Source organism: Barbus barbus, assembly GCF_936440315.1.
Source record: "Barbus barbus genome assembly, chromosome: 2".
NCBI classification, from domain to species: Eukaryota; Metazoa; Chordata; class Actinopteri; order Cypriniformes; family Cyprinidae; genus Barbus; species Barbus barbus.
The window spans coordinates 760,564-779,639 of NC_136730.1; the positions used below are offsets into that span (position 1 = coordinate 760,564).

Below are 19,076 nucleotides of genomic sequence, written 5' to 3' on the forward strand. Positions count from 1 at the left end.
GAATGGGAATTGAAACCATGCGCATCTGCAGGCAGAATGAAGGTGATCTGCGAGCTGTACAGAGGAAGACTAGTGGAGGTCGAAGCTCTAGAACACCGAGGCAGAGCTTCAGAGCGACAGACGGATAGGAGGCTTTAGCTGAGGAGCGCTGGAGCGACCGGAGCAGTCTGTATATATATACTCCATATACTGCTGAGTTTTCATTTACACATCCTGAATTTACATTTTTATTACTTTCTTGAAGTTACCATCAGAACATTTGGCAACATTCATTATTTCTCACAAACACTGATGTGTACAAGCACGTTGAGTTTCAGTCTGAATGTGCTTTACTGACATGACAAATAATTGCTTTTTTTTTTTTTACTAAGCATCTGTATTTTAGCTGTATTTAGCATCTGTATTTTAGCTGTATTTAGCATCTGTATTTTAGTGCTAAACAAACAACATACTTAAAGTCACAGACTCTGTAATTGCTGTTTTTATATGTGCAGTGTAAGGTGCTGTTCCCAGTTTAATTGCTATTATTCTTTGTGTGTGTGTGTGTGTGTGTGTGTGTGAGGGTTGGAATTACTTCAGGCATTGTCTGTTTTTCTAATATTTTTATTTATTTACTTTTGGTAAGGACGGATTTGTGTGTGTGTGTGTGTGTGTGTGTGGTTTAGATGTGCTCTACATCTTAAGGAAACACTCTGGGGCAAATTAATTAAGACAACTGAGACAAATCACTAAAGCTTTAAAATATTTGCAGGATTCTCAGAATCAGTGGCATGACAACACAATCCAGTAAGCTTTTACATGAAGCCTCAGAAGAGCTGAACCTGAGTTAAAGCCAAACATTAAAACATTAATGCACTGCTTTGGTTTAGTGGTTAAAGATCTGGGCTGATTTCCAAAAAGTTGTAGGTTTGAAATCTTTAAATTCTTCTGAAACACTGTTTTGCACCCTTGAGCGCAGCACTTGACCCCGGGTTTCTCTGGGAGGAACGAACCTGCGGCAAAGCGTAATGTAAATCACTCCGGACGAAAGCTGCTGGAAATGAATAAATGTGCTTTCTGCTGCAGACTTCGGTTCATCTGCTCTTCTCATGAGGATTGTTAGATTTGTAGAAAGCACTCATGAATACAGGATTCCTGTCTTTCTGAAGCCAAACATGACGTGTCCTGATATGTCATCGAGTCATGAAAAATACAGCAGCGGAAACTTAAGAAAACCCGTTTATTCTGGAGAAGAGCGCGTCTCCCTAGAGAGTCTGCGGTTGGGAATAAGAGTTTCGCTCTGAGCCTTACTCTCGCGAGTATTCAGCACAGTTAGAACAAATTACTGCAAAACCAATAGAAATCAAGCTAAATTGTGAATATGAATGGTACTGAATCCACAAAGCAATGTGGGAGTTTAAGTGCTTTCATTTACTTGACACAAACCGTCTTAGAATAAATAAAGTTTATTTAAACACATTCTGCTGTGAAAAGACAAACACGCCAACGTTTGCATAGCAGGATTTTTCCAGTGCAATGCAGCGCTCAATAATGCCGCTGTACGTCGTGTAGGGAGAGAGAGTGTTGATGTGCCATCATACTGTATGTGACCCAGTCATCAGTAACAGGTGTATCTGTAGCAATAGCCAACAATACATTGTATGGGTCAAAATTATACATTTTTTTATGACAAAAATCTATTTTTGGCATACAAGTAAATATCATGTTCCATGAAGATATTTAGTGAATTTCCTACCATAAATATATCAAAACTTCATTTTTGATTAGTAATATGCATTGCTAAGAACTTCATTTGAACAACTTTAAAGGTGATTTTCTCAATATTTAGATTTTTTTGCACCCTCAGATTCCAGATTTTCCAATAGTTGTATCTCAGACAAATATTGTCCGATCATAACAAACCATACATCAATGGAAAGATGGTTTATTCAGATGATGTATAAATCTCAATTTCATAAAATGGACACTTATGACTGGTTGGTGGTCCATAGTCAGCTATGGTGAGAATGTTCATGTTCTTTCTCCATCTCTGCAGGGAAAGAGGAATCAGTGGCCACCTTCAAGGGGAACGAGTTCTTCTGTTACGATCTGTCCATGACTCCCATCCAGAGCAGCACGGATGAGATCACGCTGTCCTTCCGAACGCTCCAGCGCAACGGCCTGATGCTGCACACCGGGAAATCCGCAGACTATGTCAATCTGTCGCTGAAGAGCGGCGCTGTCTGGCTCGTCATCAACCTGGGCTCCGGCGCCTTCGAGGCGCTCGTGGAGCCAGTGAACGGGAAGTTTAATGACAACGCATGGCATGATGTTAAAGTCACGCGAAACCTGCGACAGGTAAGACTGAGCGCTCGCTTCTCGAATGCGTTTGCGTAGATATTGATCACTAACAGATGCGCTGGACGTCAGGAATCACTGTGGAAAGGGCTTTGTTGGCTGGAAATGTTGATTAAACGTCGGCCTGCGATCCAAAGTGCTTCCCAATGACTGCAGTGTGATTCCTGACAGGTCTGGGAGCAGCGGTGTGTGTTTTCTTGTTAGACCTGATCCAGAACAATACAGACCCATGCCTCCTGCTTCAGGACCTCATTATGTGCACCTTGACTTAATGTTCTGTTCGGAGAAGAGTTGTCCGTCTGAAATTGACTCCAACCTAATGAAGCTGGCAGTTTTAAGGGGACAAGAGCACCGGTCTTGTTCTACAGGCTGAAATCAAGGATTTAATGATCGGACCTGATTGGACTTAACATGTCCGCATTGACAAAGAACAGAATGGGTCTTAACAGAACAAATAACAGCACACAGCACTGAACGCGATATGGAGAATGCTTACCCCAGCACTCGTGAATCACATGCAACACAATGGCATCATTTATTAAAATAGCTTCATTACGAGCGCAAACTGATGGAGCGAACACAGTCCCGACTCTTATGACTCAGCGAGACGCTTCATTCGCACGCACATAATGAATGTTCATGAACAGAAACACAAACGATCTTCACATACTGAACACATATAGGCGATTTTTCAGCTATGCCCACTTTTGTCCTTGTAAACTGCATATCTTCCAGTTAAGCATTGGATGTGTCCTAAATACAATCTTAAAATCGTATATTCACATTTTCTGCATACTTGCACCAAATTACAGCTGGATTGGAAATTGTACACAATAAAAATAGTGATATTTACCTTTATTTTTTTATTTTTTTTATCTATATCTCTTCACTGACACCTCTCTTAAACTAGCTTTAGAAAAATAAATCTTTAACAGATGGAAATGATGCTAGTTTTAGAATTGATGTAAAGATGTATTGTCTATAATTTAGTTGGAACAGTTGTTTTCTATGCTGTGACATAGCGTGTTATATTGGAGGTGCTTTTATTTCTGTATTTTTTGTAGTTGTTTTATTGGTATTTTATTTTTAATAGTTGATATCTTAATGATGGATTTTTATAGTGTAAGATTAAAAATCTGGGTTTGGAGTGAGTAAAACAGTAAATTAGTCAATAGCTGAAGGAAAAACATTTTTAAATTGACCTTTATACAAAATGAATTGAAATCAACCACTGGGACATAAATGTGTGTATAGCTGAAGAAACACCCTTTCACTCTTGGTTTCTTTCCACACGTCTGACACACACACACACACACACACACACAGAGAGATTGAATAAAAGTGAAGAATGGTTCAATACGGCTGCTGTAATTGGCAGTCGCAGATAGCGGCGTGGAGATGCGATCGATTTCACTTACGGTCCTCGCTCATTTTGCCTCTGCTCTGGTAATTGTAATTGGAACGAATGTCTTGTCACCCGTTATAAGAGCGATTGTAATTGGCTGCTGTGGCACGAGAGCGTGTTCGCTGTAATAATGCCTATTGCTATTGGCTGATAGTGTGAATCCAGAGAGGAAACAAAAGGGAAAATCTTTTGTCCGCACTGAATTCAATTACACACTTGAGTCTTTATTCTCCTCAGAGAACAAACGAGGGATGCTTGGGTTCAGAATCACTCTTATAAAAACAGCTTAACCAGCTTTGTTGGTTTATGCTGGTTTAGCTACCCAAAACTCCTTCAAAGCCAACAAACCGAGACCGGCGGACCTCCTCAGGCTGCTTTTCAGGGGATTTAATGGAGGATTTGAGCCAAACGCATGATCAGACACCAGAGAATACATTGATACATGAAGATGCAGATTAATGACTGAGGGTTTGAGAGTAGCGTTTAATTCTAGACGTCTTAATGAGAATGTAAAGATGCACAGGATTTGTGCAAAAAATTCTGGGACAACAAATATCATCAGCTCAGTGAAGAAGCATATAGAAGTCATTGGAAAGACCCACCGTGATAAAAACAAGTGTGTGTGTGTGTGTGTGTGTGTGTGTGTGTGTGTGTGTCAGAGAGGTTGCTGGATTCTTGATCTGATTCAGACATACACTGACCTCACATTTACTCAAAGCTGTACCTCAGATAATCAATACAGTAACTGTGACATTCACTAACACAGAGAAGGAATTCTCCTCTAAAGTGTGTGCAATATATAACAGTCAGAATGAGGGAAATAAATAAATGAAAATCAATGCAATAAATAATTAAATGCAAGGCTGCAGCACAACATCGCCACCAAGTGGTGAGCAGTGAAAGTGTGCAGATGATTCTCTACTTCCTGATCTATAAAACTAACAAACAAATCCAAGATTTTAAGATATTAAGGTACTTTTGATAATTAAATCAAATAAAGAAAATCTTTGATAAAAATAAATAAAGTCATTCTAATATAAGCTGGCTGGTCTACTCAGTGTTTGTGTATTTGAATGTTTAGCAATGTTAGGATGAACTGAACGTGCAAAAAATAAATGTATTCAGTATTTCTGTCTTGTTTTCCTGTACAAATATAATATATATAATATAAGTCAAGACAAATTTACTGGAGAAGTGAAATGACTGATGTTGAATGAAGTGAGTTTAAACGAGAACAAATATCTGCCTATGGGGTTAGAAAAATTCTTAATTCAAAGGGAAAACAAGAAGATTTTTCCTGACCCCACTGGCAGATATTTTTAATGTTAATCATAAACTCACTTCATTTTGATACATTTGAGAAAACAAGACTTCACATCTTCAGCCATTTTGAATCTCAAATAAATTAATCTTGATTTATGAATGTTTATATAATATATATATATATATATATATACACACACACACACACACACACACAGGAAAACAAGAGAAGTGGATCAGATCAGCTTGAGACTGATGTATGGAAACAGTCTGATGCTGACTTCTGCGTGTCTTGATGATAAATACACCGCCGCCAGACTCTTCAGATGAAGCTGCTGTATTTGATCGCAGCTGTTCTTCTCTTAATGGATGCTGTACGTCCGGTGACTATCTGAGGTTCGATTCTCGCTGCCATTTCTTGGAAGATGTCTTGACATTTTATCCTCAGCGTTTCTATTATAGACTCACAGGCAGCTGCTACTAAGAATCAACATAACGTCGATATTCCAGCACAGGTGAGAGCGAAACACATGTCAGAATACAGACCTGATCATAACAGCACAAACCAGCACTTCAGATCAGTGTGTGTGTGTGTTTGTGTTTCTGTCAGTCAAAGCATGACTCAAAAAAATATTTCAATTGAAATAAAGTTAGTTTATTTCAGCTAGCTGCCAAAGGAACATTTCTCAATTTAACTTGTACTACAATAACTAAAACTGAAATAAAAAATGAATAAATACTATATAGACATATACAAAACTAACATCAAAATTACTACAACTTTAAAATTAAAATCAAAATGAAAAAAGATAAAACACTGTTCTACAGCTAGCCTTCTATTAACCATGTTCATACTTTTTTAACTGAATTGATTTGTTTTCACAATGAACATATTTATGCAATGCATTTTGAAAATGATTAAGTGAAATCAAATAAATGCAATTAGTTAATAAACTACATTAACAAAAATATGAGTAGAAACAATTTTCACAAATTTCACCTACAAATAAATGGCAATTGTAATATTTTGAAATAAATGTGAGATTCTGAAAGTAGTAAAACTGAAATAGTATTTCCTTGTGAAACATACTTCAAGAATCTTTGTTTAACAATTTAAAAAAATATTTTTTTAGACTGTTTGTCACTGGAACTGGAACTTAAATACACAAGTAAATGAGGATAATAAACTAGACACAGGTGAACAGAATGACGCAATCAAGGAAAGAACGGGAAACTATGTCAACAGAACAAAACAAGGCAGGAGAAATGAAACAGAGTGCAGAAATATGACCTTTTCATTTATGTTTGACAAATGTTAAATTAAGCTTATTACTCTGTTCATGTTAAAACTGTCTAATCTAATCGGTTGTCAATTTTATATGCAGTTTTTTTCTGCTTTGGTTCAGAATAGCTCAGATTAGAGTACTCAGTGATCATCAGAAATGAGTCAATTATTCACATACTGTCAAATCCACACTGCTCACTAGTTTTTGTTTGTTTTTCAAAATGATATTCTAAATATAACCATAGTACAGTCAGAGAACTGCTGGAGCAGGCTGCAGTGATTGGCTGAGAATGTTAGCGCAGTGCTGATTGGTTGAGGTTATGATTGGAGGCGGAGTTTTCCTCAGCCTCTCCCTGCAATCCGTCCCTCAGCAGCTCGATCTGTTTTCCCATCATTCTCGTCTCATCACGTAATTTGTCACCTAGCAACACTGTCGACTGACTCTGGTTTGCGGTCGAGGGCTTGATTGTTTCAGTCGTTTGACTGCAAGAGACTCGCAAAACTTTTCATCGTTTGACTGCAAGAGAGTCAGACACTCAGCATTTCAAATTTAAAAGAAAAAGAACAGCTAGATTATTCTGAAATAACATGCGTGCGTGTGTGTGCGAGTGTAAGTGTGTGTGTGAGTGTGGGTGGGTGGTTGCGTGAGTGTGTGTCCGAGTGTAAGTGTGTGTGAGTGAGTGAGTGAGTGAGTGTGTGTGTGTGTGTGTGTGTGTGTGTGTGAGTGTGTGTCCGAGTGTAAGTGTGTGTGAGTGAGTGTGTGTGTGTGTGTGTGTGTGTGTGTGTGTGTGAGAGATTGATCTTGTTCTCTCATTCTCTCATCACAAACACTCGATTAGCTTGGTTTCTTGACAGATGCTCAGGTCACATTCACAGATTGTGAAAGTGCATTTTCATATTTCTCAGCGGCTCTATAAACACTCACATCCGTCACCTGTTTCTGGAACAATATGTGCTCTGAGAAGCTCTTTACAAATCAATCAAACTGAATTCTGTTTCGGCCCACACAGAATCAGCATCTGCTCGAGTCGTTACGCTGCCTGTCTGTCTTCAGTTCCACGCGAAGGGAAGTGTTTTAAAGACCGAAAGTGGATGGTCATTTTTGATCCAGACTAAACAAAGAAATAAATAAACAAATAAAACACACACAACTATGTATTTTACTAATACGTTTTAAATATTAATAATAACAATTCATATTTATTAATGCAATATTTATTAGTATATGTCACTACTGTTCAAAAATTAGCAATCAGTAAGAATTTTACTGTTTTTAAAAAGTTCCTTTTGCTCATCAAGGCTGCATTTATTTGATCAAAAATACAGAAAAAAAACACTAAAATTGTGAAATATTATTATAGAGTAAAACAGCTGTTTTCTGTGTGAATATGTGTTAAACTGTAATTTATTTCTGTGATCTGCAGCTGTATTTTCAGCATCATTACTGCAGTCTTCAGTGTCACATGATCTTCAGAAATCATTCTAATATACTGATTTACTGCTCAACAAACATTTCTGATTATTATCAGTTGAAAACATTGCCCAATATTTTTCAGGATTCACAGGTGAATAGAAAATTCAAAAGAACAGCATTTATTTGAAATATAAATCTTTTGTTACATTATAAATGTCTTCACTGTCACTTTGATTTTTAATTAAAAAATACAACTAAAAAACATGCTGACCCCAAACTTTTGAATGGTAGTGTATCTTATCTAGTGTATATTCATTATTAATTTGATCAAATGAAGAGTGTTTTGCACCATTCTGCACAGTCTGATCGATTTGTTTCGAGCTGCAAAAGTCTTAGGTTTGATCTGATCACACACATCACTATGTTGCTCTTCTGGATCTCAGCACTGAGCTCTTGTGGCTTTGGTCTCAGTAGGGTTTCGCTCAGGAAAGCCTCCTCTAGACTGCCGCTAACTGTTACTCAGAACTAATTTAATGTATTCCCTCCGAGCAGAAACCTGTGGGTCAGAGGTCAGAGGTCATGCACACACTTCCTGTATGAGCACTGGTGCGGAGGCTTGGGTCTGAGGCTGGGTCTGGATCAGAATCTGCATCTTTATGAGTTCTGAATGACATTTTGTAATCACAATGGTCTTTTCTTCCAGGTCCGAGATGGTGGCACCGCATGTTTCCTTCTTAACATGTTTTGTTAAATGAGCTGTTCCTGAAGATGTTGTTGATGTGTCACTGTTTAACTCGGTTGTGTTTTTGCCTCCTTTCAGTCGTCAGCCAGAGACGAGCGATTTCTCACTTTGCTCCGAAACCCAAGTCTGGCCCAATTGGCCTGTAAAGAGCCCCGTCCGCTAACAGGCCACGCCCACTCGCAGGACTAGCCAATCCGAATGCTCTTCCTCTAGCCCCTTCCACTCCAATCAGTCCCTCCCCCGATCTCTCTCTCCCACGTATCCCTTCTTCATGTGGAGAACGGTTGTGCTAACTCTTGTGTCTTCTTACTAACCCCACAGCTTCAAGTTCTTCCAGTTTCATTTTGGATTTTGTGTTTGGTTTTGACCTGTTTGTGTTCCTTTGAAACGACTAACATCGTGTCATTCACAGAATGCAGGTCATCCGTAGTTTTCCGAATTAACTTGCGTACTGACGTACTAACCACAATAACAATACTGTTGTCATGTTTTTGTTTTGGTTGACAAATCCTTCGATGAAGAGATTCTGTTGCTTTAGTTCTGCATTTGGATCTTGATTCTCTTGCACAAAACCCACATTAGGAAAAGAGAGAGCGAAGGCCGGTTTAAGACCGCCGCTCTTCAAAAGGCCTTTATTGACTTCACGATTTGTCATTATTCTATATATTTTCTTTCCCTTCCCTTGTTTTTTTTTCCTAAAGCATTCAGGCATTGGACACGCTATGGTAAACAAACTGCATTATATGGTAGATATCATTCTAATTGTCTTCTACTTTGGTTTGCCCTGGATTTCCGTTTCCTATTTCTATTCTGTTTGCTTATACTGACTACACAAATCCCCATTGGTATCAAGGTAGCGATCAGACTACAGACCTCCACTCTTTTCGTTTCACTGTCTCATGTGACCATGGTTTTGACTTTGTTTTGTCCATCCTGCATCTCCCCTCCCGTCAGAAAGATCTCGGGTTAAACGTTCGGTTTCTCGCGTGGGATCGTGATCGATTCGTCCGTATAGAGAAATAAAGAAGTTTCTCGACAGAGCACGATGAAAGTTTATTTTTAACTGTGGCTGTGCCTCCCCTTTACTCAATTCACCCAATATGATTTATTACGCTCTTAACCGATTTGAACGTTAATTTAAATGATCCCAGTGGCAGGCAGTAAGGATTAAAGGAACTCAATAAAGCTGGTCAAAAAAACAATAGAAACCATCACAGAAATTCTAATGGTTTCCACTACAAATACCATTACAAACATTACAAACCATCGACTTTTAACCGGTAAAACCATTAAAAAATGTTTTTTTGTAGTGTGTTTTGGGACATATTCGATTAGGATTTAGTGGTGTTAACAAGCCACCCATAGAAGGCGACCAATTACCATTAAAGACCAACAGGGACCATCACAGTTTCCATTAAAACTAATACACAACTAATAACATTCAGAAGTTAGATTCCAGTAACGTTTGCAAAATGATCAAATGGAATGTTTATACAACTGAGGAAAAAATGGACGTTTTGAACGTTCAGAAATAACGTTTTCAACATGTTTTTTGTGAGCTGAGGTGTGAATGTCCAGTCTTACACCGATATTGATTTGGATGTTATGACACTGATAGGCTTTTCACACTGCGCTTAACCCCGGGTTATCGTCGTTCTAAACACCGCTTTTAACCCCGGGTAAAGACACGTTTCACACCGGCAATTTGAAAGCGGTGTTAGCACCGCATTTTACCCGGGGTTATGAAACCCTGCTCCGGAGCAGGGTTAGCACTGCATTTGTGGTGTTAACCCCGCATTGCGGCGCTAAGTTTGTTCAGTGTGAAACGGAGCGGTGTTTGCTTGTTGCTGCTGGACGCTTGGCAACAGACAGCCAATCAGAAAATGAGCAGTGAAGCTCGTGTCACGTCAAGCGCGCATCGTGTAGCTCGCGTTCCCGTGGCGTCTGCCGTTGCTAAGCAACCATGACCCGCGCTCTTCATGAAGACGCATAAGTTTCAGCAAAGGATAAATGGATTTCCAGCACTAAATCGCTGTTCGTCCAATCAGTGACAGTGACACCGCAAATATGCAAATAAGAACGTTAACCCGGGGTTTAGGAATGTACAGTGTGAAATGACTGTTAATGAATCCCCAGCGTTAACCGTTAACCCCAGGTATAGTATGAGCAGTGTGTGAAACGTGATTACAGATAACCCAGGATTCCACTTATCCAGGGTTTAGGATGACCCAGGGTTAACTATTTCAAGTGTGAAAAGCCCTTGAGTGTCTCTGGTGTTCAGCATCACAGCAGCTTGCAGTCTGTTAGCTGATTATGACAGCTCTTTTGATATCAGGCTCGAGGTGATGCTTGGCTTCTCCTGGAGCTCCTGCTCTGCTGGGTGGATTTACGGCCCAGTTCAGACCTGGCCGTAACACAGAGGCCCATTACAAGAGGCGCTCAGATCTACTGAACAGATCAGAAACGCAATGATCAGAGGCCGGCCCGAGCCACTCGCTTTTGGGTTTGTTTGCTTCGTTAAGTCACAGAGACTCATGCCAGCGTGAGTGATGATTTCATTAGTATACGTACCCATAGGACAACTAGCCTAATTATTAAACATGAACAATTAATTATTACTGAAGTGCAGTAGCCTCTATAACTTCCAAGGGAGGCGTTATTGATGCCGGGAAGCTTCAGAGCGACAGCGTTTGTTCACCAGAATCGCCTGCAGATCTGCGCTTTATTGAACTGTCAGACCAAACCAGTGCTCTTTAGCATAAGTTATATACTATTATAATTAGCTTTCATTTAAATACTTTCCATTTTCATTTGAGTTATGCGTTTTTGTTTTTGTTCATTTCTATTTAGCTTCATTTGAATTTCATTTGTTTTAGAATTTTAGTACTTCAACTCATTTAAGTTTCTTAAGGTTTACATCTGGTATTTTTATTTATCTGGTATAAGTGTCATTTAGTTTAACAAAAACAATGTTAAATGGTTTTATTTTATTTTTCTTTCAGGTTTCGTAATATTAGTACTTAAGCTTAAACTTATTTATATCTAATATTGATATTTAAACTTTATTTCAATTAACAAACACAATTTTTCATATATTTTTTCATTTGTTTTTATTTCATTTAAAAATTTTACTTCCTTGATTTTCCTTTTATGTAAAGCACTTTAAATTACCATTGTGTATGCCATATGCTATATAAATAAACTTGCCTTTTAGACATTTTAATACTGAAACTTATTTAAGTTTAGGTTTTTTAAAGTGTGCATCTAATATATATATATATATATGTATATATACACACAATATATATATATATATATATATATGTATATATATATGCTTTATTTCAATTAATTAAACAATTTTAATTTTAAGTTTTAATTTATTTTTATTTCAGTTTTAGTAATTTTAGTACTTCAACTTATTATTTTTTAATTATTTGTTTTTAATTTTAATTTTACATCTAATATTTTTGATTTAGATTGAGATTTGATTTAGATTGATAGTTTGAGTTTACAGTAACAACACTGGTCCGAACTCGTTGTGTGGTATGCGTCGATGAGCTGTAGCTCTTCACTGCCTGTCACTGGACTCGTCAAACACGAGGCTCCGCCCACAGCCCCGCCCACAGCTGCATGGCATGTAGGAAAGTTTCTGCAGTGTGGGACCTGTTTTCATTACCACTGGTACTAACTCAATAATGAAACTCATGCATGACATCGTTCAGCAGAAACACTCTTACTCTGGTCCAGTGATATGTGTGTATGTATATAGTCACACATGCATATTTCTGATATAGCAGACCCTACAGAGATGAGCCATGCCCCCTTCTGACAGGAATAACTTCACATCAGGGCTCAGTAGATCTGGCCGAAGGGTCAGCGTGATTGACAGCTCCAGATCCTCCCGGACCGCTTGCATTAGTATGCAATCACAGCGACCTAATGAACTCTGGCAGGGGTCCGGCGCTCTAGAATAACAATGTTTTCGAGGCAAAGACAGCCACACTCGGGTAACTGCCGGCTCGCTCCACTCATGTCTACATCACGTGAGGTCTCCGAGCGCACGTCGCCGTGTGGCTTCTCCTGTTGTGTTTTGTTGGTATCTTCAGTACGGTTGTGTGCATGCTTCATCCACTTCATCCCGTTCACCGCAGCGAGAGGGAGTCTGCGATGCTCAAGGCGAACCAGCCAAAGCGTCTCGGCTTGCACGCAAACCTGTGGACTCAAAGCGCTCATTTTGTTGTGTCCCGCCTCAGATTTAACCCCTTAATCAACTAAATGTCGCCGTTCCTCCATCTGTGGCGTGCTGTGACTCTGACTCTCTCCGCCATTGGCTTGTGCTCAGCGTTTGCTTTGCCCTTCATTCGCAGCTCATTCCCATCCACACCATCTTCATCGGCTCACTCAGCTGCATGGCTTCTTCCCCATGTCGTGACTCTTTTGGATGGTTTATTTTGTTTCCTCTTAACCTCAAAACCCACCAGACATGACAATTCGGACAATCTCTTTCGTGGAATCAAGTCACAAAGGATTTCACCAATTGACTGCTCTACTAATTGACTAAAACCCAAATTCTGTTACTAATCCGAATGAAACCTTTGTTGTAACTGTACTAACAACCATTTTTGTGTCTGACCTGCTCTTCTTTACTAAAGTACTAACCTCCAACCCCACATACTGTACGAGCACCACATGAGCTCCGGTCGCCCCAGGCCTCCTCTCCCACTCCTGACCCCTCCGTCTCACTAAATCCTTTGGCTAGTTTGCTCCCGAGCTCGCTCCACTCGTTCACAAACTGCGTTCAGGTCGTTTTCCAGCTGCCAGCCACTTGTCGAAGGACCTCGCTCGCTCATTGGTGTACGCTTCAGTTTCTGTCTCTGTTTTTGATGAGTGAAGGTAAGTGATTTCAGAGAGCCATCTCTGGAAAGCGCAGCTCTGGAGCTCAGGTAAGAACGATCGCGGTGCTGTTATAGCGGGATGAATGTACTGCACACAGTCAGCTCTGGGATTGGTTTTGGACTGATAGAGGACGGCTATTAAGTGAAAGTCAGTGGGACCAATGTCATTTGGTTCCCAGTGTCCTTCAAAATTTCATCTTTAATGCAATCAAACAGGTTTGAAATCATGACAGAATGATCATGAGGTGGTGAATTATCCCTTTAAAATTTAGTAAATATTTTCTTGTGTCACATGATTCTTGGTCAGTTTTATTCTGACTGAAAAGGTATATTGTTGTAGTGCATTGCAATATCTTACAGTGTTTCGTATTTTTGTCAAGAGTATGTTGAAATCATTTAATTATCATTATTATCTGAAGCAGTGTGAGCTGATCTGGACAGGCGTTAAATGCTGGAGTGCTTCAGGCCGCTGGATCATACTCGTCTTTTGTTATGAAGTCAGTCTGAATTTTGCCTTTGGATTTCAGATGAACTCCACTCGTGAGAGAGAAAGATCTCAAAGAACTATTTCTGTTTAGTGTCATAATTTTGATTACATTGTTGGTTTTTGTTGTACAGTAAGAGTTATATACAGTGCCCTCTATAAGTATTGGAGCAGTAAAGACAAAATTGCTCTGTTGGCTGTGGAGTCAAGACATTTGCAAATATGATGAAAAGATGAATATGAGACACAACTACAGAATGTCACATTTTATTATTAGCCGTTTCAACACATACATGTTTTACCAAATAAAAAGAGCAGCACTTTTAGAGTTCATCCCACTCATTGATGAGAGCATAAGTATTGGATCAGTTGAACATAAGGCAGATATAAAAGATTAAAAGCTATTATTTAGTTGCAGATCCCTTGCACACAATCACAGCAGTGAGTCTGTGACCCATAGACATCACCAGACTCTTGGTCTCATCCTTTGAAATGCTTTTCCCAGCCTTTAATGCAGCCAATCCCAATTGTTGCTTGTTTTGGGGAGTTTCTGCCTTTACTCTCCTCTTCAGCTGGAGAAATTCATGTTCAATCAGATTTAAATCTGGAGATTGACTTGGGCAATCTAAGACTTTACATTTCTTTGCCCTTATAAACTCCTTGACTGAACTGGCAGGGTGTTTTGGGTCATTGTCCTGATGCAATATGAAGCACTTCCCAATGAATCTGGTGGCATTTTCTTGAATATTGGTAGGCAAGATGGTTTTGTACCCTTCCAAATTCATTCTGCTACTGTCATCATACATTAAGTCATCAGTAAAGTTGAGAGGGCCTGTTCCAGAGACAGCCATGCACGCCCATGCCATGACTCCACCTCCACCATGCTTTACAGATGAGGCTGGATGCTTGGGATCATTGCAGTTCACTTTCTTTCTCCACATCTTTGCCTTTCCCATCACTTAGATAAAGGTTCATCTTTGTCTCATCGGTCCATAAACACAGTCCAAAACTCTTCTGGCTCACCTTTGTGCTTTTCTGCAAACTCTAATCTTGTCTTTCTATGTTTGGTGCTGGTCAGAGGTTTGCATCTTGCTGTGTAGCATCTGTAATTCTGTGTCAAAGTCTCCTGAGGACAGTAGATTGTCAGAGCATCACCCCAGCTTTCTGGAAGTTGTTGGTGATTTTACAGACACGTCTTTTAGGGTTCATTTTCACAGCTTTTATGATTTGTCTGTCATCAACTACTCTTGTTTTCTCAGCCGATCAGGTCGTTGTTGGTTGCTGGTGGTTTCCAAACTCTTGATTTCTCCATGCCCTTTGTTTTTGCTAGAGCTCTAACTGACTTCCTCTTTTCTTTTAGCATCCAAATTGCTTGCTTTTCTCTCAAAGTCAGCTCCCTCATCTTCATCCTGGTTTGTGTGTGTCATCATCGAATGCAAGATTCAGGATACAGAAGTAATGGATATAACTGATACGACACATTCCCTGCTTTTAATATCTGAAGAATCAATGCAACAGGACACAGCTGATCACTTAGAAAGACCTGTGAGGAAACTGCTCCAATACTTATGCTCACATCAGATAGAGGGATGAACTCTAAAAGTGCTGTTCTTTTTATTTGGTAAAACATGTATGTGTTGAAACGGCTAATAATAAAAGGTGACATTCTGTAGTTTTGTCTCATATTCATCTTTTAATCATATTTGGAAATGTCTTGATTCCACAGCCAACAGAGCAATTTTGTCTTTACTGTTCATGGAAACATAAACAACATCTGCAATTCACAACAGGTAGATATGGTACATAAAAATAAAATAACTAATAGATATCAGCATAATTATATAAATCGATTGATTACATGAAGAACTAAAACTTTTTTTTTTTTGGATAGTCAGTAGACAAAAACAAATACATTTTCTCCAGGTTTTTAGCAAAATGTTATATAAATAAGTGTGAATGAAATATGAACAAACCCTTCAGAATATAGAGAGGAATAAAACTGCTGAGTTTGGTGTCTGTAAGAGCGGCTGAAGTGATATTATTAGACAACGACACTGATATTGATTAAGGAAATTATATTTAATAAATTATATTTTGCAGGTTTATATTATGATGGTCCTTTAACAGATACGGTTCACTTGATTTTTATCCGAATAGTTTGCTGCATTTTTGTTCACCCTGGAACCCCTTCCTGAAACGCTTGATGATGTGTGTGATGGATGGCCGTGTTTCAGGCCGCTCAATCATTCTCTGTGTGTTTGCAGTCAGTCTGCATCTTGTCTGTGTTTTTTTGTACACACTGTGATCTCGAGGAAGCTGCTTTGAGAAGCTGAACCTGAATGAGATGTGTGACGTGTGTTGGATTCAGTTCCCAGCTGATCTCGAGACCTGTTTGAATGCCAGGAGTGGCTCAGATTCAGCAGATCTGATGTGTTTGCACTGTTTCGTTCAGTAGCTGATGACTTCAGACCTGAACCTCCTCGATCTGAGCTGCTTCAGATTTTGTTTCTGGTTTCTGTATTTAATGCATTGATAGAAATGAGTGTTCATATAGTATTTACAATAGAGAGTTGTTGGTTTATTTTTGGTTTTCAGAAGTCTGCTTCTAGATGTGCCTCTTCGTGTGTTTGAGTTCACACTGACAGACGTTTGTCAAACGTTATTCATAGCTTTTGAAAATCTGATCAGTGGTAAAAATGTGTTTAGTGTTCAGTGTTGACAAGGAATCAGTTTCCTAGATGCTAAAAATTATCATGTTTGTGCATCAGTGCAATAATAATGCATCATACCATGAACAAGATGAAGAGTTATGCATGAATCAAACTGTGGCACGTATTTATATACATTATATTCATTTTTTTTGTATGTTTTTGAAAGAAGTCTCTTCTGTTCACCAGGGCTGCATTTATTTGATCAAAAGTGCAGTATAAATTGTGTAATATTATTACAATCCAAAACAACTGTTTTCTATGTGAATGTTAAACTGTAATTTATTTATTTGATGAAAGCTGAATTTTCAGCATAATTACTCCAGTCTTCAGTGTCACATGATCTTCAGAAATCATTCTAATATACTGATTTACTGATCAACAAACATTTCTGATTATTATCAATGTTGAACACAGTTGTGCTGCACAATAGTTTGTGGAAAATGTCATTCATTTTATTTTTCAGGATTCACAGATGAATAGAAAGTTCAAAAGAACAGCATTTATTTGAAATAGAAATCTTTTGGAACATGATGAATGTCTTTTCTCTCACCTTTGATCAGATTAATGTGTCTTTGATAAAAGAAGCAATAATTTCTTTAAAAAAAATATTACTGACACCAAACTTTTGGACAGCATGTGGTCAGAAATACATCATAAAATGAGAATAAAATCACAAATTACTCCTCAATTTTTTCTAAACAGGGCAGACTTGTTGTCTTGTGTGAATGAGGCTTTAGTTTAGAGAGAGTTTCTCTGTGTGTGACGTGATGACACTGATTATGTGTGTGTGTGTGTGTGTTGTGCAGGAGCTTCTTTCAGACTGATGTGATGGCAATCATACCGCTCAGATCTGAGGAATAACAATTTGTCTGTGGCGGCTCGTTTGGCCGAGTATAAATGAGCTGCCAGCGCTTGTCTAATGCAAACGACCGGCACTCCACTGCATCAATATCAAATAATTATTTCATGGCTGACAGGTGATCAATGTATTAAAACGGCCCGATGACAAGAAGATGGAGGATTTTATCAAGGAAAGTCGCTGCGCTGTGATATTGTGTCTTCACGCTCAGACTGGTTAGTGTGACGCTGCTAACCGGACTCAGTTAACCAGACTAATTGAACTCTCAGATCAGGTGATTCTCCAGAAATCAGCCGATAGCGCTTCAGATGACTGCTCTCAGTGAACGGGGTTGTCTAGACCGATATCAACTGCTTCAGAAAGTTAAATCAGTGTGTTTAAGTTCTGCTGTTTGGCCTCATTTTGATTGCATTTGTACTTTAGTTGTGCAGAAAGTGTTCAGCTTTGATCCTGTCATGCCCTCACTGAGATTTTTCACTTGTTCTTGTGCCAGAATAATACTGTCAAAACACTAATACTAATCTAAACATCTATAAAACAAAATGCATTTAAACCCAATTTGCCATTAACCACATGTGAATACAGCCAAAAAATATAACTAATCAATATTAGCATGATTCCCAAATCAACTGATTATAATAAGAATTGCAAAAAACATTTTTTGTATTACATTGCATTACATTTTTTGTTTTAGTTTTCTGAAATGTTGTGTTTGAATATGCAATTAAGGCATTATCTAATTAAATAAGCACTCATTTGCAGAAATGTATGGAACATAAATCTAAAGTCAGGCTCATAATTCTTGTTTTTGTTAGAGATTTTTCCAGAGGGGATTTTGGATTTCTCTTTCTAACCCTAGACAAAACACATTTTCACCATGAGTTTAGGAATAAAACGTCATAAAAATGAAATATGAACAAACCCTTCAGAATATAGAGAGGAATAACTGTACTTTTGGTCAATATAAGTGCTGCTGAAGTGGAGAAACAAACTAATTTTAAGAGAACCGCCTTTAGAGATATATATTATAGTTGAAATCTACAGATGCAAATAGATGGTGCAATAATAAAACCAGGTGAATGAAATATGAACAAACCCCTCAGTGAAAACTAAAATTAAACTGTACGTTTGGTGAATGTACACTGTAAAAAATTTCAGACCTCCCCAACTCAAAATAAAGCGCAATTTAATATGTTATGTAATGTATATTTTTAATACATTTAATATAGAGCAGTAACTTCCGGCTTCGCTACTGTTCGGACGCTTTTGCTTACTGCTCTGTGCTTTGCTCCCTGCTGATGTACTTTTCTCAGATTTTTCTAAGATTTTAACTTCAGCAGACCAGCATAGTGCTCAACAAATTTTTGGCAGAAACACTAAAACAAAAAACATTTTGTGACTGGACGAAAGAGAAGAATCTTTGCCTCCCACTGCCAGCAGCTTACATTCCGGAGAAGGGAAAACACAGCTGTCTACATTCAAACAGACGACAAAGAAATGCCTCTTGTGGAATCCACTTGCATGAACTGCCACAGACTTCTACAAAGGATTACGGTTCTTGAAACAAAGTTACTTGTTGGATTTCCAGAACAGGTGGAACACACAACAGATCATCATCACGGACCCTCTCAGCATACAGCCGGTGAGTTCTGTGAATCTCAACAGTTTATACCAAGTG

General features: G+C 38.6%; 1 protein-coding gene across 1 annotated transcript in view; it reads left to right on the top strand.

Moving 5' to 3' along the window:
- LOC306888454 (neurexin-2-like) overlaps window positions 1–19,076 on the top strand; it is a gene marked incomplete at its 3' end in the record, with an annotated part of 552,351 nt that overhangs the window by 264,954 nt on the left and 268,321 nt on the right. The window contains exons 5-6 of the mRNA XM_079446766.1: window positions 2,036–2,337; window positions 9,148–9,171. Of these exons, the coding sequence (XP_079302892.1) occupies window positions 2,036–2,337; window positions 9,148–9,171 (326 nt within the window). The remainder of the gene's footprint in view (window positions 1–2,035; window positions 2,338–9,147; window positions 9,172–19,076) is intronic.